The sequence below is a fragment of the Catharus ustulatus genome, chromosome 24 (assembly GCF_009819885.2).
Source record: "Catharus ustulatus isolate bCatUst1 chromosome 24, bCatUst1.pri.v2, whole genome shotgun sequence".
Classification (NCBI taxonomy): domain Eukaryota; kingdom Metazoa; phylum Chordata; class Aves; order Passeriformes; family Turdidae; genus Catharus; species Catharus ustulatus.
Genome location: NC_046244.1, coordinates 3,267,593 through 3,287,985, shown reverse-complemented (window position 1 = coordinate 3,287,985; position 20,393 = coordinate 3,267,593). Strand labels below are relative to the sequence as shown.

At 40.4% G+C, this 20,393-nt stretch overlaps 1 protein-coding gene across 2 annotated transcripts; it reads right to left on the bottom strand.

The window, feature by feature from the left end:
- Positions 1 to 5,676: 5,676 nt before the first annotated feature.
- On the bottom strand, positions 5,677 to 19,532 carry LOC117006898 (podoplanin-like). 2 transcript variants are annotated; one of them, XM_033079644.1, is made up of 6 exons: positions 19,263 to 19,532; positions 8,701 to 8,780; positions 8,149 to 8,266; positions 7,847 to 7,882; positions 7,414 to 7,525; positions 5,677 to 6,862 (listed from the first exon to the last, which is right to left on the bottom strand). In XM_033079644.1, the coding sequence occupies exons 1-6, from the start codon at positions 19,330 to 19,332 to the stop codon at positions 6,856 to 6,858; spliced, it is 423 nt and encodes a 140-aa protein (XP_032935535.1). In that variant the 5' UTR covers positions 19,333 to 19,532; the 3' UTR covers positions 5,677 to 6,855. The 2 variants fall into 2 exon arrangements, with proteins under 2 accessions (XP_032935535.1, XP_032935536.1); XM_033079645.1 differs by having other exon boundaries at positions 7,420 to 7,525.
- Between the last annotated feature and the right edge of the window lie 861 nt (positions 19,533 to 20,393).

Sequence of the window (20,393 nt, the reverse complement as noted above, 5' to 3'; positions counted from 1 at the left end):
CCTTAAGGATTTTCCAGTTCTACCCCACTGCCATGGCAGGGACACCTTCCACTGTCCCAGGCTGCTCCAAGCCCTGTCCAGCCTGGCCCTGGACACTTCCAGGGATGGGGCAGTTGAGCTAAGATAGACTTAGAAGCCATTTCCTGCATTCTACTCACACTGACTAAAATTAATCTGTATAAATGACATCAACAGTGTCACAGGGCTAAAGATAAAGTTCACTAAAATGTCAATTTATCAATGGCATTGGACACTCTCCATTGCAAAATAGAGCAGATATTTTAGGACTGTCTCTATAAACTGATTTGAACACTATAGGATTGGGTCCAGAACATTGATGACCATGAGTTTCTTAGCTGAATTAATCACTTAAACTTACTTAATCAAGAAATATTTATATTGAATATTATTAATTTTATGGAAGGAGGAGCATATAAGAATAATTTTCAGCTCTTGGTTGTGCTGCCTACTACATGTGTAGTGACAGGCTGGCTCAGAGCATGAAAAAAGCACCAAGAATGGAGAAAGCATCTCACTGTCTGCACTCCTGCTTCTTCCAATTTCCAGCAGCTGTATCAACCAGAACCACTGAGATGATGTATAGATGGTGTAGGCAAAAATGAGTAACCAATATGTAGCTTTTGTTTTGTTGGAAGCATTTAAAAAATAAAACCAGGCTTGATGAGTAGGAGGAATGCATAAGAGTCTGAAGCTTTTCTGTTACGGGCATGCTCATGTTTCCTGTAAAAATGCCATCAGTAATTCCCACCACTAGCTGGGGCTCAGGTACAGCTTACTGAGTGTGCAGCTCTCATGCATCTACAACAGCCTGCAGGGAGGAGCCTTTCATTTTAATATTCTGCTCGTGCATTTCTTTACCCATTGTTTTTTGTCAGGTGTACGAAATCTGAAGTCATTCTTGTGACTCCTGTTCTCTTTTCTGCATGAAATGTAAGCATGGTTTACCTTCTTAATGATTCTTTTGCTATTTTCCCCTCAATCAAGCATGCTTATTGTGTTAGTAAGTTAAGTATTAATCATGACAAAATGAACTAGGAGAATTCATCAGGAAAATTGTTTTCAAGGAGAAGCTTCATAGTTATGAGATAAACATTTCTTAACTTCAGCCCTTCCAGGTTTAAATGAACAGGTGGCAGGCTTTGCCTCCCTCTGAGAGGAGATTAACAGTAATGTATCCTTACATGATCTCATTAATATTTTGTCTATTAAAAAGACTCAGATCTTAGTTCCAGGAGTAGTTTTCTCAGGCTAAGTCCAGGTCTGGATCACAGAGGGAACTTCAAACAGCAACTTACACCAATAAATTCTTCCACTTTAATTTCTTTTCCCCACTACTTTATAACAGGCAGCCTTTGCTCTACTGTAAAAGTGAGCTGTGCTTTTTATATACAACTTGTTATATATAAATATTATATATTTGTATGTGCATATGTATACATATACACACATATGTATGTATATATATAATGTATATATATTTACGGGCTGGCTTTTAGGTCACCCATATGTAAAGCTCTGTCTAAGTGGTGAGAAGTGGACTTTTCTCAGTTCTCTTTGTCTAAACAGTTTGTAGGGAAGTAGTCAGGAAAACAGCTCTGGCTGCCCCTTATTTCTCAGTAAATTGCCTCAGTGCCTGATGTACAGGAGGGGACATTCCTTCAAGAAGGAAGCTGGAATGTACAGGAATGTACCACACTGTGCTCAGTTATTGCTGCTTGTTCAACTCCTGTGGGGTTTATTCCTGTGCTGGATAGGAAATGAGGAAGAGCTGACATTCCTATCTCTTTTCCCTTGAGCACACCTGCTGAACCTGCTAATTCCTTCCCTGTTTCCTGCATAGGATGAACCAAATGTCATGAGGCAAAATAACCACAGGACTCAAAGGAATGTGTTATTTGAGGATGACATGGTTCATAAAGGCAGGAAATGGAGTTGCTTCCCAGCTCAAATGAGACATACAGTACTAATTTCCTAAGACAAACATCACTACATTTCAAATCACCTTGTTAGAAAATGTTTGGTCATTCTGGAGGGAAGGGAGTATTTCAATAAGGATTTAGGTTCATCCACTTCTAGTCAGTGACTTATCTCAGTATTGCCTTCAAGTTATTACCAGTAATTGTAAGAAAAATTAGTTAAAGGCTTGTGCAGTACAATGAAATCCACGTTCTTAGAACATTGACAGCTTCCAGTTCTGCACAGGAGAAAGAAGCTCCAGGGTTCTCTGAAGAACAGGACAGATTCCCCTTCAACAGGACCATGTTCCCCTTCCAAACCCAGCTTTTGTTACATGGCTGTTACTGGATTTGTTGCTGTGTTCCATCAGTATCACTCTTACTGCCTTTCCTATCCTAAGATAAGGTTGCAACATTTTTAAGATTGTTTTTTACCTGATGCACATTTATCTGAGTACTGATGTGGGTTTACTCTGATGTAGCCCCACAGGCTGGCAAGTTCCATTGTTCAATTTTAGCTCAAGCTGGGAATGTGAATAAAAATTAAATTTTAGTGAAGACAAAGTGTTGCAGTTCTCTACCTTCCCTTCTCCTTCCATTTTCCTCTTTTTTTGTGCATGTCACCCTTTGGTTTTGGTTCTGAACTCTCAATAATCACTCATCCTTCCCAACTGCCTTCTGGAGACAGAACAAAGTTTGAAAATGCATGGAATGTGCAGCACTCCTTTGCCTGCTATGACATTTGCCAGTTTAGCATTTACCAGAGTCTGAAAATCTGACTTCTCAAGCCTGGAAGGGCTGAACAAGCTCCATGATTGAATGGGGATCTTTGTGTTGCAGCCCAACTGTTTGTTGCAGAGCAGGGGGAGCTGTGGGTTTGGTCTGATGCCTAAATCCACAAGGCCTGGACAAAGGCACGTGGCCAAAGTGATGCTGGGTTTATTTATCTGTAAATACCTCCACGCTGCAGCTGTGAACAGTGTACAAAGCATTAATTCAGCCCTCTCATTATGGCACCTGGTGTTAAGTTACAGATCCCCTGTTACCTTCTGCATCCATCAGGGCTTGTCAAGCAAAAAAAAAAAAGCTGGGAATTTCAGTATGATTAATCCTTCAGCTTTAAAAAAGTTGTCTGCAGAACACCAATCTGGTGTTTCAGATCTGGTGAGTACAAAGGTGTAACAATGTCTTCAGGCCCAGAGATAAGAATTCAGCTTTAGAGTGGTTCAGCAGCACAACACTGCAGAACTTCTGTTGGTGCCAGAGAAATTAATTACAGACTGCTCCTCATCAAAAGCAACCCAAGCACACTTCTGACCTGAGTGGTCTGGGAGATTCAGTAAGGTGATTTTTGCTCTGTATCCTTGGTTTCTATCTCATAGTAAAGAATATTAAGGATGGTGTTACTGCAAAGTGTAATGGAACATCACTTATTGGAACTAATATGAAGTTGTGACAGGACTAATATTTTAATGTTTGAAGTTTCCTGGGTTGGTGGCTTTTCTCTCATGTTACAACCTTTGGCAAGTGACTTCATCTGGCAGTACTTGCCATCCTGTGAGTGATGCATCAGTGTTTTTGAGTTTGAGCTCCTTACAGAGGTGTTAATGTGCAGGGTGTCCTTCCTCTTTAATAAAATATGTGGTTAACATAATTGCAATGGTATACCTCTGCTCCTAAAATACTAAGAAATTGCTGCATGTTTTAATTGGTATTTAACTATAAATGAATACTTCATAAATTTATAGGAATAAGTCAATCTCCATAATTCTTGTGGTGCACACTTTTTTAGTGCTGGTTTTATCGAATTAATTCTGTTCTTACAGGAAAAACACCTGAAATGAACTCTTGTACGAATTGCTGTATTGATGTCCAGAACTATGATAAATACTGAGGTATCAAGTCACTGCTTTCACAGTTACTGCTGCTATGTATCTTCCCCACAGACACAAATGCAAGGGGACAGCCATGTTTATGATATTTTTTAGTGACATCTGGCACTCTCACAGGAAGCCTGGTGCCTGCTTGTCTGTTCGGGGGAGCCACGTTCATGACTCAAAGCCAAGCTGCAGAAGGGAACATTATTGTTACTAACTCTAAAGGAATGAATATGATCAGGAGTGAGGATTTTAAGTTAAAAGCTAGTGTTGATTTATTGAGTGCTGTTCCCTGTGAATAAAAGTCAAGCTTGGCCAGCTGGTGAGAGTATGGAGCTGTTGTTTCCTTGTGTGTTCTCATGCATAGGAAGTCTCCTGACCTTGGCCTTGGTTGTAGTAGTGATCACTCATTTCAGCTCACAGAAGGATTTATTTGCCCTAGGACAATGTGCTGTTTGACTTCTCACAAAGCAGAAAATCTTCCAAAAATCTGCATAGCTTGTATCCAATCCACCTCTGAGGTCCTGAGCTCGTGACAGGAAGCTGCAGAGTGCCAGGCAATGACAGCTCAGTCACTGAATGCTGCAGTAAATTAATGTGAAATACAAACCTCTGTGTGCATCTTTAGTCTGCATTTCCAAAATGTTTGTATCATGAAATTACAGGTTAATTAAATCAAGGATTCAGTAACACATAGATAAATGACAAATGTGCAAGATTTTAATGAATTTTCCATTGTTTCTTGAGGTTTGCTTGAAGCTGACCAGAATGTTCTGCACTTGAGATTTCTAGGCAGCAAGGTGTATGAATCATCAGAATATTGAATGTATCAGTGCAGCAGCAGTTGCTGAACTTTCAAAATAAGAGATATCTTCAGTTCTTTGGAATCCTTGCTTTCTTTAGCTATAACTGAGTATCCTGGACTCCAACTGATAACCAGAAGGAAATTGTCTTCATGTTTTTGTTGGTCAGATTTAGTACAGCACAATATTTAGTACTGAGACTCCAGTGCTGGAAGCCCCCTAAATGTTTTAGTGGGTCAAGGGTTGAGTTTTACCCAAGATTTAAAAAAAAACCAAACTTGTCTTAAACAAGGGTGTGGACTATAAAGGCACAGTGAAGACCAGAAAAATTAAGCAGTTGTGAAGTTAAAATGGCTTCTGGAGTAGGAACAAAGCACAGTGTCCTTGAGCAGAATGCTGCTCTGTCCATGATCCAGGGAAACTCAGAACTGCCCAGAAAGGTTCTCTGCCATGCATTTTTCAAATGAGGGGCTTGATACTATTGGTGGCATAAGAAAGATTTCCTCATTTTGGTATTTGCAAATTAGCAGTGCCTGAGCTGATGCAGAAGAAACTTGTGACATCTGTGCTATTCCCTCCAATGGGTGAATAATTCATTATTCCATATGCCAGGCATTTGAGCAGGCATCAGAGCACCTTATGGTATTTCCCAGTACTGATAAGGAATTGTTAAACTGAGGCTGACAGAATTAATATTCTTTTGCTGCAAGAAGAAAAAACTGAATTTTTCCTGCTTCCATATGAATTTACACAAAGATAAAGATTAAGCTGACTGCTTGGTCACAGACTGAGGGTCTCATCACATCAGCTCCAGAGCTAACTGAAGACTTCTGAATTAGTTTTCTCTCATATGTTTAGTTTTCAATTATAGTTTCATTTATCAGTGTCAAATGAATTGGTTGTAGACAATGCATTGATAAGACAAGTAGCAAAATAAATCAGGAAAACTGAAGGAAGTTTAAGACATTTGACCTTTCTTAAAGAAAACCAAGAAAAATTATTGTAAAATAGTGGAGTTTATATTATGATTTTTATTTCCAAAGCTTGTATTGATATAATAGTTCAAGGCACATGAAAGAAAGAGAAAAGTAAACACAGATAAGCTGACAAATTTATCAATGGATGACAATATTGATTATCATGATTTTTACACCAAACACTGAAATGCCATAAAATTTAGGAAACCTGATGCACTGCAGCCACTTGACATGCAAAGCCTTTGCCCTGAGCTCTGTACATTCAGGTTGTGCTGCTCTAAATATGCCCAGAAAAGCTGCAGACTCCAAAGCTGCATCACACCTCGGTGACACATTCTGACCTGGTGCTGCACATTGTCCAACAAATCCACTGGCCAGGTAGGAAATGGGACAGGCATGAAGGAAAACCACGGTGTGCCCTAACTCAAAAGCTTCTACATGGCAGCTCTAAAGTGACCCATCAAAACTGGGTATTTTCCAAGCACCCCTTAATTCAGGATGTGTATTTCAGTTCCTGCGTGTCTCTGCACAAGAGAAGGCAGGAAATTCCTGATGCCATAGTCAGACGAGCAAGCTTCCAGTTGGTAGATCAGTTCCAGCCAGACCTACCATATTTTGCCACAAAATAACATAAGTATCAAGAGCAGAAAAATCTGTATCAGTAATGGATTTTAGCTTCCAATATCCAGTATTTTCCTACTTTGTAGATAACTGGTTCTCACTGAAGCTAATTCCTCCTTTTTGATACATCATGTGGTAAATAAACATGCCAGGAGCACTAAACCAGCCAAAACCACTTTTGTTTTGTTTTGTTTTTGTTATTTTTTGTTTGTTTGTTTGTTTGTTTTAAAAGAATACATGTAATGTAATGTGAAATAATCTTTGGTAGCATTTGAAACCCAAGCATATAATACCTGCAAATCACATTTCAGATGTACATCTCTTTGCTGCAAGGTATTTTTTTTCCTTACTGCAAAATCTTTTTCTTCTAGTAAAATTCTGGTTAGTAAAAAATCCTATGAAATGTTCTGTGATCTGTGCAAGTCGGGTGTGAGGGTGGTCCTTAGAGCTGTGTGGTATCCCCATAGATCTGAAATTCTTTGGCTATATTTCCATGGATCATCTTCTCACACAAATACAGGAACAGTCTTTAGTTTGTATAAAATAAGAAGCACTTGTGTTTTCCAGCATGGAATGGCATGGTTGCTTGCTTCAACTGTATTTAGGGCCTGGAAACAAAAAGTAGACATTTTTTGTTCATCATCCCCAAATGTAAGTTACAGATCCTTTTTCCCTCCTTATCTTTGTCTTTCCTATCACCTCTTTATGTCTCTTCCTAGTTCTTATTTTGCTTCCTCCTGCTCCACAGTATCTGTTCAATTTTCTGGGGTTTTCTTACTCCTTCAGTGTTTCTAAAACTCCTTAGATTTGTGTGTCACCAAAAAAATGAGGTAGAGATCACTCCCCAGTGTTCACATGTTATCCAGCACTTCTAGAACTTAGCTCTGTTACTTCTGGTGATGACTCAGCTCACCAGAGCAACCCCAGTCCCGAGCACTGATATTTATTATACATTATTTGGGAAGTTCTTCTGAGGCACACAAGAGCATGCAGACCCCATTCCACACTGGCAGCTCTTGCTGAGTCTGTCTAAGGCACTGGAAAATTGGTAACATTGGTTGTTTTGTCAAATAGAAACCTTAGAAATCTCCCAAGTGATTCCTGTGACCCCGCTCAGAGGAAATCCCTGAAGAAAAAGCCTGGTGAGCAATTTACTTACGAGTACCTGCCTGACATCTTCCTCACAACTGCAATTACGATTCCTGCAAGGATTCCAACTGCAACAACGATTCCAACAATGATTCCAACCAGTGCAATTGTTCCCAGGCCACCTGAAAGAAGAAATTGGGAATGTCAGTGTGTGTCTCATGGAGACATTGATACAAGGCTGCTGACAGACCCAGTGCTGTTCTGCATCCCCCTCCTTGGGGAGATTTCTTACTGCCTTGTGAATTCTGAATAGGTTTGGGTGTTCAGCAGCCTTTGGGCTGAAGGGATACACGAGGGTGTGGGATGGAGACAGGGAACCAGGGCAGGCAGCTCAGGGAGCAGGCTCTGCCTCCCCTGAAACTGTCACTCAGTGCCATGGACACAGAAGGGGAATTCCTGGCAGTTCTGTTCCCCTTGTCTTTATTACCAAATCTCTTTAATACCTGCATCAGTCTCCTCTGGTTCCCCACGTCGTTCATCTGTAAAGCCAGAAAGATAATCACAATAATTATCAATAACAATAATTATAATTAGCAATAATTGCCCACTCTGCTTTGTACAAATTGCCTTCCAATCTGAAAGGCTATATCCAAGGAAAATTTTATTGACTTTGTCACAATGGTTTTTCTTTTGATAGTAAGTGAGCAAATGAGGTTTGAGACGGTATTTGAGATTTCCAGATATTTTTTTAGTAGATGGCAGTACAACTTTGATATGTAAAAATAGAAATGAAAGGGATTTTTACCATCAACACTTGGTGTCTTTTTACCATCAACTCTTGGTGTGTTAACTTCATAAGCAGTAGCATTTTCAATTTCTCCATCCGGGACAAAGGAACTTTCTGTGGTCTTCAGCTCCCCAAACTGCAAGAGATTTATTACATTGTCACTGGTGGGCAGTGACAAGAACTGGAAGGAAAAGAGGGAAAAGAAAACCTTGGTACATTCACTCTACATGTATAAAGTAACATTTAAATGTCTTGGTCTGTCAGGTGTGGGTGCATTTTTAGCTGTCACCTCTCATGTTTGACATGTGTACAGTGACCAGAACAAACCAAGATAAGCTGATCTCTTCCCAGCTGGAGGCTTTCTCCATCTGATCTCTTGGTAGGACTGCAGAAGGTGGGGGAGGCTGCAGGATTTTGCTGACCTGCCTTTTTCCAGTGGGTTTTTGTAAAGTAGTTTTTGAGTTTAGTTCCACTGAAACTGTTTGAGAGAGACTGGATTGGAAGAGGTGGGAAGTGGCAGGGAATAAGAAGGTAGCATAAAGGATCTTTTATTTAGCATTGTCTACTCACCATTGTTGGCAATTCTTCAAAGTCTGTGTCATTTCTGAAATCAGTTGTTGCACTCTCCTCTCCTTCTAGAACTGAGCTTGCTGAATAAAATATTAGAAAATGAGTCAGGATTTTACTGGGTAGTCACATGTTCTGTCCTATCTGACACATGAACTTTGTTAATCATGACCTCTGTGTAGTGTTCTATCTCCCTGCCCTTGCCCACATGGGACTGGGAAATTATTTGGAATAAATTTGAATTCTGTTATACTTTTGTCCAAAGCAGGAGTACAAAAAGCTGAAGTACCCATCACTTAACTCTGGTACAACCTTGAAACACACTGGTTACTAACATTTTGTCCAAGAAGAGATTTCCTTTTTTATTAAGAGAAGTTTCTCCAAAGTGGATGTGATGATTCTGGATTTCAAGCTAAGCATTAGCTTATACATTGGGATAGATTTCTTCAAGCATCTTCCATTTTCTAAAATAGTAAAAGCTTTCTCCCATCTTTCAGCTCAGCCCCAGCTGCAATCTTTATTTTTAGAGCTGTCATCAATGCTTATGGGTGCAGCTATAGTTTGGAAATATTCCTACACAAATCAGTCCTGAGGTTTTCCTAAAGCTGCAAACCCTAGTTGCCATAATTTGAGTTTTTAGATAACAATGTACAGGTTCTTTATTTTATTCTAGACCCCTAGTTCATCTGTGCTCTTTGATAAAATGGATATTTAGGTTTTGGCCCACACAGTTCTGTTAATTTACAAATGCAGCCAGAATTCATTGGTAGGGAAATGAGCTGGAACGAGGTAGAACAGGAAAAATACAGCAGTGAGGAGATAACTGGCAGCACCAAGAACGTGCTGAAAACCCAAGCATTATTTAATCCAATTTGGTGCTGATTCATAAAGCTGTGAGAGGCAGAGAGTGATGTTAATGTGGTGTGAGAGCTGCTGGCAGTTTGTAATTCCTGGTGGTTGCACAGCCAGGTGAGGCTGCTCCTCCTCCTGGGGCACGGAGGTGCTGCCAGCTCCAGACACCACTGCTGAAACTTGAGCAAAGACAAATAGGAGATGTTCTGAGCAAGTATTTGAGGCAAAAAAGCACCAAAAACTTCTTTCCTGGATTCAAATCATGCATCTAACTTCTATTTCTCAAAGCAGCCAGATCAGAAGGGCAGCTCTTCACAGGAGTTCTTTTAAAAATGAAAATTGCTGTATCATTTGAATATCTTGGGTGTAAGAAACATCCACAACCTCCTTGTTTTAATAAACTGTAACACTGTTTCTACTAATTACACTTCTTATTTAGTGACCTAAAAACATTCTCATCTCCTCTGCATATGAACTTAGACAATTCCTGAATTGTTAGATTGGTTCCAAATACTTTTAATGGAAAACTTTACTACTTCAAATGCACCCTACTTGTTTTATAGATGACCTAGAGGCAAGTGAACAGCTTTTGTTCTGTGGTTGTGTCCTGCTTTAGGGGACAGTATTGCCAGGAAAAAGGCAGGAGCTTTTCCCAAAATGGAGAGTGAAAATCCCCTCCCTCCCAGTTTAAAATTAGGAGGGATGGGCATTTTGCTTGATAGCAGTCAAAAATGAAAAAAAAGGGTAGAATCTCTTTGGATCAGCTGTGGAGATATCATTCAGAAATTGTTTTTCTTTAATTGTGAATTCCATTTAAATTTTGTTAATTTTTACCTGCCCATTTAAACAGAAAAATGTTATTTGAAATAAAAAAGCTAATATTTAATTTTAAAATCAGTTAAAAAAATGTAAAGGCAGCTGAAAGGAAATTTTTCATGCAGAAGATGAATGATTTGCCATTGAGAAAAAGAACCCCTGATTTTGCTCAAAACTCTCATTTGAATTCTACTGGAGACTTGCAAATATTTTTCCTTTGCTCCCAAAACTCTTTTGAGAACCAAACTAGAAAAATTTTATCTTCACCAATGTAAGACTGAGAGCTTTGTCCCATTGCTGAGAGACCAAACACTGAACTGAAATTAGATTTCTAAGTGTACTGAAGTAATCAGAATTGTGTTTTTCTGTATCCTTATAACCCTGAATGCAGTCACAGCTTCTGCTGTGCTGGTAGCACTTCAGGCAGCAGTGGATGAAGAAACTGTATTCATGTTATGCCAACATGAGGCCAAATAGAGTGGCTAATTAAGCCAGTCAGTCTCCCAGAAATCACTTTATAATCCATGGAAAGCCTAGAACAGGGTAAATCAGAGTTCCAATTAGGTAAAAATAATGGCTTGGTCATTTTTGATTGAAATACCCCAGGTTTTGTTGAAGAAGCATAAAGGGGACTGACTTTTTGTTTTGTATTTAGACACTCTAAATATCAGTGTGATTTAAGAGATAGCATTATTTTCCAATTCTTATTTTTTGCTTATAATATAGTCTTTAAAATACAATACTGTGATGTACAATCATGGCCATGTAAGTGTGAAGTGTGAAGTGTGAACAAAAAAATAACAATAGAACTCAGCAACACAAATGTGTGTGGATCAGTTTACCTTGTAATCCCAGTCAGAACTGAACAAACATCCTTTATTCACTAGTTGAAAATAAGCACAGATGGAGAAAACCAATTACTAGAGGAAAATCCCCCAGTAGAAGGTGAAATAAATTTTGTATGTTAGCTACAAGCAGCTTATTGAGAGAAGCTGCTTACACTCCTGGCATGGCAGGAGCTTTCAGTCCTGAGAACTGCCTGATAGTGAAGGCAGGAAAGGAAAGCATTTCACACAGGAAAGGTGTAGAAAATTAGTGAATGCCACAAAGAAACATAAAATAATTTTTCTTTGTGTGACACTTGTTGCAGGTTCTTGGTCATGAGTGTAGAAAACTTATTTCAGTGCCTTTGCCCTCTCAGTACTGTGTGTGACAAAAGGAGGTGGCCCAGATTAATCTTGCCTAATTTTAGGTGCTTAATAAAGGCACCTAAATAAAGTGTCTGCTTGCCCTTATCTTCTTTGATAGCCTGTAGGGAAAAATAAATACCTCTAGGAGATCATTCAGCTCAGCTGAGATTTGGGTCACCCTTGGCAGTGCTGCCTTTCATATACTGCAAAGGGAAACTGGAGTGTGGCTTCCCTGGGAAGTGCCCCAAGCCCACACTGATCTGGTTTGTGCCAGCTGAAGCCTTGCCCCAGCCCTGCTCAAGCTGAGGTTTCTGTATTTGATGCAGAAAAGTCCCTGGACTCAATGTCCAGGTTCAGAGCAGCAGTGGAGGTGGCTGGGTGATGGTTACACACCCCCAAACCATCACCCAGAGAAAGATTGGGAGGCAAATTCTTATCAGTGTTCTGCATTTGTAGGAAGGAGCACTGGATACCAGAAATCTCTTAGTTGGAGAAAGTAATAAATAATTAACTATTGAAATGAAATTGGGAGACACTACTGAACTTTAAGCTTCTTTCACTGTACCCAGCACAAGGCTCAGCACCACTGACATCAAAGGGAGTGTGACTGGGATTGCAGGGGTGTGTGCTTGTGTCATTCCTGCTTTTGATGTGGGCCAAATGTACCAAGAGTCAGGGTAACGTGGTGCTTCTGCATGTGTTCTTAATATTATCTCAGAGGAGGCTGTAAATAAAAACATTGCCTCACAGTGCTGGGGCTGCCTCCAAAGGAGCCTCCTCTGTTGCAGCCATACATTGCTGCAGATGTGAATTAATCATTGCATCCCTCCTGCCAAAGTTCCAGCTGGGAGCCTTTCAGTTCAAAGTTCCAGCTGCTCTCAGGCTGCAGCTCCTCACACCAGGACAAAATTTGATGTCTTTAAAAGTTTAATATTACTGTGCAAACCTCCCATGCTTGAGCATCCCGTGACTTGGGGAAGCTGAGCTCACTGCTGCCCTGCACAGGGCCAGGGAAACCTCTCAGGGCTGCTCTCAGAGCACACAGGTTGTGTTGGAAAGGAGAGGGAGTTGTAAAACTGTTGTTCATTAGCATTTCTTTCAGGTAGCTCCAAAACCAACAAAGATGCTTCTGAAGATGAAAAATGTTGTAGGATCTTGTTTCTTTCCTTGCATAAACCTGAATAAACCCAAACACCAGTGGGTAAAGGCAGTTGTATTTTAGCTTAGCCCTTGAAATAGGAAGCCCTCAAAATAGAATGTTTCCATTTCTGATAAGAGACCAGGAGACAAAAATGGCAAACCTTAAAGGATTCCCTCCAGCAAGAGCTGCAATAATCTTTTGCTCATTGCCCTCTGCTTCTACATGGAAAAAAAAAATTTAAAAACCCAGCTTCAGTTATTTGTAACAGCTAAAAATATGAGCTAGCAGAGAGTTTAGCAGGATGGGTCGCTTGGGACAGATCCCTTTTCTGTTGGAAATGTAACTGAGCAAACATCTGGAGCTGACTGATGGATTTCAGCATCTGCTTCCGGAATTGTTCCAGACCAAGGGGTGTTGTTTGAAGAACTGTGCGTGGATGTGTGTGTTGGTCATCCTGTTTTGACTGCATTTTATTCAGCATTTATGTCCTGGCACAGGAATTCCCTTTCTGCAGAAGTATTATTCACTTAGAGACCTTTGTTTGATTATGAACAAAATGAGTTAGTCAGTGTCTCATTATGGGAATTAGTTCTGTTATAGTTCAGTGAAAACTTCTATTCATGGTGGTGGAGGTTTAAAAATTGCATTTTTTGATTTGCAGGAGATCTGCCTTTTAAATACAGCAGCTCTGGAATTTTCAAAAGCAGTTTTGCTGTGATTTGGCTTCATCCTCAATTCAAGAGTATTCCAGAGTCATGTCCAAAACCTACAACATTAACTTAATTTAAATAATTATTTAATTCAATTATTTAAAATAATAATTCCTCTATTATTATTATTATTATTATTATTATTATTATTATTATTTCTTCATTCATAATTGCTTAATTTAATAGAATTTTCAGTTATTTTTATACATTTGGAAATTTTTTTACGTATACTGGTGTCTCTTTTGTTGTGAAATTGTTCAGCACTGCCAAATCCAAGCCACAAAATTTTTTGTACTTTGAAAATGCAAAGATTTGAAGACTTTATTATAGTGAATTCTGAGGATGTATTTTGCAACTTGGATCTTTGCACAGTTAAAATTTTCAGGCTTCAGAAAAGTAGGGAAGTTTGTTAATGAGAACTGAAATTCTCATTTGTACCTGAGGCTCCTCCAAAATCGTATTTGCAGTATCCAGAGCTCAGTGTCCTTGGCCTGTTTGGGGCACAACATTGGCATTTTCTTTCTCTGTTAATTCTTTCTGGAAGTTGGAATCATCTGTCATGCCATTAAAAATCCCCTGGCGTGTATTGAAGTGTCTAGACTGCTGTTCAGGAGAAAGTATGCACTGTCTAAATCCTGAAGTGCTTTCTGCAGTTTCCTTAGACAAAGACTGACAGCTCTGCTATATATAACAAAGGATGGCAGAAGAGCAGAAACTTTGGACAGCACAGTTGGAAAAGCACAGGGAAGGATTTAGCTCAGCCTTATTTAGGGTATGACTGACTCTGGTCAGGTATGCCATGGAGCTCGTGATGACAATGCCTTGCTGAACTGTCAGAAACATTTCCTCTGGTCACCACACCCTGCTCCAGATGGGTTTTACTGCTGGGGCTGCCTTAGCCAAAGGAACAAAGCCAGAGTTTAAATCGATGGTGCCAAGTGGCAAAGAACCTCAAGTAAATCGCATTTCTTCTGAATGTTACAATATTCTACTGACAGAACAAACCAAAATGTGCTTAACTGGGCAGATTCACAGAAGCAACTGTTCTTCAAGTGCTTGGGGTGTGTAATGATCCAGTCATGAAACAAAGCTAGGAGAGGAAAAGCTGGAAAATTCCTAAGTTTTGTCTTATGCATGGTGAAATCAGCCACAGAGCTGATGACAAACTCCATTACAGGATAGTCCTTTAAAATATTCCTTGCAGAGCTAGAAATCAGTATTTCAAATTTTTGCTTTATAGCATTGCTGTCTCAACCTCTGCTTTCTTGTCTACTAAGCACACTGACCTCAGACTTGGTGTCCCATGAATATAGGATAAAATTGCTTTCTTGTTGAGATTTGACCCTGTTTCCCTGTTTGCAGTTTCACTAACAGGCTGAGTGTTTCCTCTGAGCAGTGAGGGATGGAACAACAAGGCTGAACTTATGATCAGGGTGTAAATGTCTCTTGTATCTTGTTGAGAAGGGCACAATCACAGAACTTTCAGTCTTTTGCTGCGTGGCTGGAAGGAAGGAGAGTTGCAGGCAAGACAAGGAGGAAGTACAGGGCTTGGTGTAAGACATCTACACACAAAACTGGGATATGTAGATGCAAATGAAAGGAATTAAGAAATTACCTCTAATACAGTAATAAACTAACCTTTTCCCTAAATTACTTCCTTCCCTGGACTCTGAGGCTGCAGCCATGTGCCCTTTCACAGCTGCCTTGCTGTAGATTACTAACTCTTTGTGTCTGCAAGGAGAATTTTTGCAAGTTCCACAACTCATTTCTTTTAAATACTCCCACCAGACACTGCACTGGAAACTCTTAGGTGTTAATTCTGTCCACACAGTGATTTTTGGCTGCTTACTTTACATTGCCGTGCAAGAGGCAAGCTCCCTCCAAGTGTGTTTAGTCTGACTTTTATACTCCACTAACAATAGACTAGCTAATGTTTGGATGGGTTTCATAGTCATGAAAACATTTTAATGTGAGTTTGGAGTTAAGTGTGTCCCTGTTACAGATTTAGTGGTGTCTCAAACTCTCTTTCAAGACATGCTTGCCTGGAAATGGTGATGGCAGAGCTGTGCCCTCACAAAGGATTATTCTGATGCAGTTTGTGCTGGATGTTGTAGTGTTTGTAATCAACAAGGATGGAAAAAACATGAGGAAGTCATAAAGCAACATGAGAATGTGCTCAGCATCAGCTTCTATGTCCTCTGAGAGTTTTTGGCCAAGCTTCTGAGATGGAGAGCTGGAAATCAATAGTGCATTTGTCTCTTACTTTTCCTGATTTGTTTCTCTTCAGCACAGCCCAGCATACCTATACTCCCAATCCCACATCTTTTCCTGCAGCTCTGTGTAACAAGCTGTGCCCTGCAGAGCTCTGAGCTTTGCTGTGGGATTAATCCCCGTGGAGGGGATGGTCTGTGCACACACAAACCACAGGGGCCCTCTGAGAGGATCTGGGAGGCCACAAGTGGTGGGAGCTGGCAGCATTTGGGTCCCATCCTGTAGCCCCTGACCACATCCAGACAAAAAGCAAACAGACCAAGAAAATAAACGTGCCACTGAGGCAGCCCATGTGCCAGCAGCAGTGGGCATTTCTGAGCTCCTGGTGTGGCTCACCTCGAGTGACACCTGGAGAAACAGCACAGGGTCCTGCTGGAGCTGAAACCCTCCTGCACTGCCTCATTAGCCACATAAATGTTCTACACCTAAAGGTTCTTTGCTGCTTTGGGTGGGTTCTGTTTTTGGTGTTTGTTTGCTTGTTGGTTTGTTTGATTGTTTGTTTTTCAGACTATTTACTTGCAGGAGATGAGGATCTGTCCTCTCTGTTTCCAGTTTGAGTGTGCAGCCTGAGTTAATGAAAGGTCCACTTGTGAGCCCATAAATATGACTCTTTTCTTTGTTTGTGAAGTTACAGAGTCAAAGCCAAGCTCTTGGGATGCAGATGTGCAAACCTCTCTGCTTGCTCAGCTGAGAAGAAATCGAATTTTATTTGTGCTCTGCTGGTCTTCCACAAGGACACTGAAAAATTCAGATACACTGATTGCAGACCTGCTAAGTCACATTCAGCAAGAGGATTTTCTCCTTTCTGTGATAACTGTCTTGGGTATTGGACTTGTAGAGTCAGATTCATACCATGAAGAGGCAGATATGGGGTGTGTGAGAGTACTCCTCATTCTTCATGCAGGATGAGAGGTTGTGCAGTGTTTATTTAGCAGAAAACTGGGTCCCTTTTGAGTCAAATGTGACTGTTCCATTTGCTTGTACATTTTGTTTACAACAAGCAGTTTTAATCAAACAGAGTTGGATTTTCAAGAGTTGCCTGATTTTATTGTTTAGTTTTGCCACTGAAATAGTGAAAGACTTTGGGTAAATCAGGACTCTTTTGAAACAATCTTTCCTTGTGATTTTGTCAATTCTCTTTGTTATGATTTTGAAAAACAGAACACTTTTTTAGTCCTTCATAGCTGACTATAAATTTCAATTTCATTTCTTACAATATAAACACTTTTTATCTGAATTATCCTGTCCACGTTCTTACTTTCACTCCAAACCAAATGCAACATGACCTAGCATAAACCCGCCTTGCATAAGGAAATATAATCTAATATTTGCCTCTAGGTAAGATCAGGCACACAGTTGATACAGCCCAAGTGACATGTGGTATCCTGTTAAACAATCATGTTAATTTTTGTTCATGTTATGTGACAGCCAACAGAGTAATCTCCTTCCCTGCAATGACACAGCACCATGGGAAAGGTTTGAAATCAGGAAATGTGTTGCACTGGTTGGGATGCTTGTTCAGGCCAATTTCCATCTCAGCTCCTTTGGTCTGATTCTGTGTGTGAAGATTTGTCTGAGTTTTGAAAAATCAGCAGGGCCAAAGTGTATCTGCTAATATGATGATGATAATAATAATGATTATTATTATTAATAGTAATAATAATCATCCTTTTGGAAATTGGAAATGTGCTTCCTGATGGAAACAAAGCTGCTTTTATTACTATTAATAATAGTGATAATAATCATCCTTTGGAAATTGGAAATGTGCTTCCTGATGGAAACAAAGCTGCTTTTCTTAACCTGGAGTGCCCAAGCAGAAGAAAAGGGTCGCTGCAGGTTTCTCTCTGGCCTGTTCCAGGAGACTTTTCCCTCTCAACCCCCAGAGTTCCCAGAGTTCATGTACCTGGGTAAAGCCACTCCACCAAGCACTGTGCAAGTCAAACCTTCTCCCATCTCCCTGTCAGCCAGCAGAGATTGCTGAAGGTGGAATTGTCATTTTGTGTCTGTTCTAACTTGTAATTGCTGATAAATAAACAGCAGTGATAGACACTAAACACTCCAGATTTATTTTATCTGGAGTCTATTTTCCTGGTGCATCCTTTAGAAATTATCCTAAATGACTGGCTCCATGTGAAGAAAAAGTCACAAAACCTAAACAAAACCTTAAATGCTGTAAATCACATTCTTGATCCAGCTCTGGGGTTCAGTGCAATCTGTACAGGTAATAAAGAGGTAGGATATTGCAGGCAGGAAATATTCTTATTTTTTTTTTATGACAAGTAGGGTTTCAGCCTGGAACTCCTCTCAGAGTTGAGAGAAAATATACCTAAAAAGCTTCTCAGAAGCCTGAAGATGAAACACCTTTTAACCTGTAATTCTGGTATCTTGGAGTGCTTAAGGTATTTCTATAAAATAATGGTGTCTTTGTCTCATATCTAACGGCTTTACACTTTGGTACATTTAATATAGATGCTTTTGAGAACAAGGTGCCTGGGTGAGCCTAGAAAACAACTTTTGTGACCTGCCTAATATCTGTTGATTTTAGTTTTTCTGTGAAATTTTGAATCATAACTCCAAATTTCAGCCTTGTTACAGAACACCACTAGAAGTTTCAAGTCAAAATCTTCACACAGTGTGTACAGTATAGCTCCATCCTTTCCAGCAGGATGATACTGGTTGTTATGTGCCCAAAATCAGGTAATTTTTTTCAGTTTGGCTCCCCAGATCTAAGCCTGATGAGGAGCTCTGTGCTTTCAAAGATCAGTGGGCTGAGTTTGAGGTTCCTGCATTGGCACGTGGAGCTGCCAGGCTGCTCCTTGGAATGAGTTCCATGGCCAGGGCAGCTCTGTGCCACATTGCCCCACAGCCAATTCACTCACCATGAGTCAAATACTGCTCAGAAAGTCTGAGTTTCACAGTGACATTCCTGGGCAGGGTAATTCTGATTTACTGTTAACAAATCAGGCTCTTCTCCTACGGCTGTAGAAAGACTTAAACATCTATTTTACTGAAAGTGTATATTGTATCCTTCTTATAAAATTCAAAATAAATAGCTTTTCAAATTCAGCTTTTTGGTACATAACACTTTTCCTATGTCTTTGGCAATAATTCCCCCTGTTTTCATTTCCCTCATTGTGTATATATTGCTCATGGCTAAATCAGACTTAGAGAGCCCTGCATAAGGCTCAAATTCTAAGAGTCTGAAAAGTCTCTAAGCACAGAAGTTAGACTCCAGACTGAGCAGATTTACAGGTTATTTTCATAGCATGATACCCCCAAGTGCCAGCTGAAGTCAGTCAGAGCTGGCAGAGCCTGCAGTGTGTGCTCCAGGGGGCTGAGCAGGGAAATCCTCCCCTGCCTGCCCTGCCCTCTCCCCCCTCGCACACAAAATTCCTTCCTCATGGACTCAACTCTGCCCATCGAAGAAAACTTTTGCTGTGCTTCTTTCCACATCTCAGCTGTAGTAGGTGCCCAGCTGCAGCTTAAGGATTTCAAAGCAAGTTTTACAAACAGAGTAAGAGAGCACAGAAACTGGGAAATCACAGGAAATGACTGGAAATAATTGCAACCAAACTTTCTCCTTACCTTCTTGAGCAAGTGCTGCAAAAGGCAGGCTCCCGAGGAGGAAGATGAAGAGCAGATCCTTTATAAACATTTTTGTTCTGCTTGGAGACTCGCTTTCCAATCCTGAAACCAGATGGATCCAAATTCGGATTATTTCTTTTAGAGGCAGTGGAGAATTAAGATGATAAAAAGAAATCACTGCAAAAAAACCCACTTTGGTATTCCAAATATTCCTTCAGCAGCTGTAGTGTAAAGAGGGGAGGTTTCTCAGGCAAAAACTGAACAGTTAAAGAAAACTGAGTGGAGTCAGAATTATTTTCTTCAGCCAAGGGATGGGAGCAGCCCAAAGTGGTCCTCAATGAGCAGCCAGGCCCGCCCTCCCCACGCTGTTTGGTCAGGACCAAAATTATGATCTCAGCTCAGGTTTAAAGTTACAGGACCCGTTGTGGCTTTCAGAAGACTTTTATTTAGCAAAGGGGAAAAAGGAATTTAGGCAAAGCGAGGTGTTCCCTCCCTTCTGCCAACTGTCTTTATGAGATCAGCACTGAGGACGCTCTTCTTGTTGTTTCCAGCAGGGAACTGATGTGTTTTTCATTTCAAAGTGAGCCCCCATGTTTATCTAAGCAAAGTGTGGTCCTGAATGTGCATTTAGGGATACTGAAATAGTTTTTAGGACAGGCTATTTAGTTCTGCAGTAAATACTGTCTGAATTCTCCTGTGTGTCTCCTGTCCTCAAGTGACATCCTGGCTCTGCTCGACCGTTTCTCTCTGCCCACTTCTGCTGATCCCACCCTTCAGAGGGAGCATTTTTCCTTCTCATGTGCAAGGTTCCTTTTTCCTTGTCATTGTTTCTGGCAGCAGTTTTGCAGGGCAGCAGTGTGAGGTTGGATCCCCACCATGGGTAAGAGACTCCTCTGCTCACCAAGGGACACAAACTGGGGCTGGACAGGGCTTGGGAGCAATGACTTACATCAAACTTTTTGTGAATCTGTCTCATCTTGGCAAGGGATAGTCTACAGAGTTATATATTTATATAATATATGTATATCATAACATCTGTATGTTGTATTTAAGAGTGCAGTGAGTTTTAACCAGGTTTCTGTGTGAACTCAGTGTCCCAGTGACAGAGCTGGGGGAGGAAATGTGGGACCT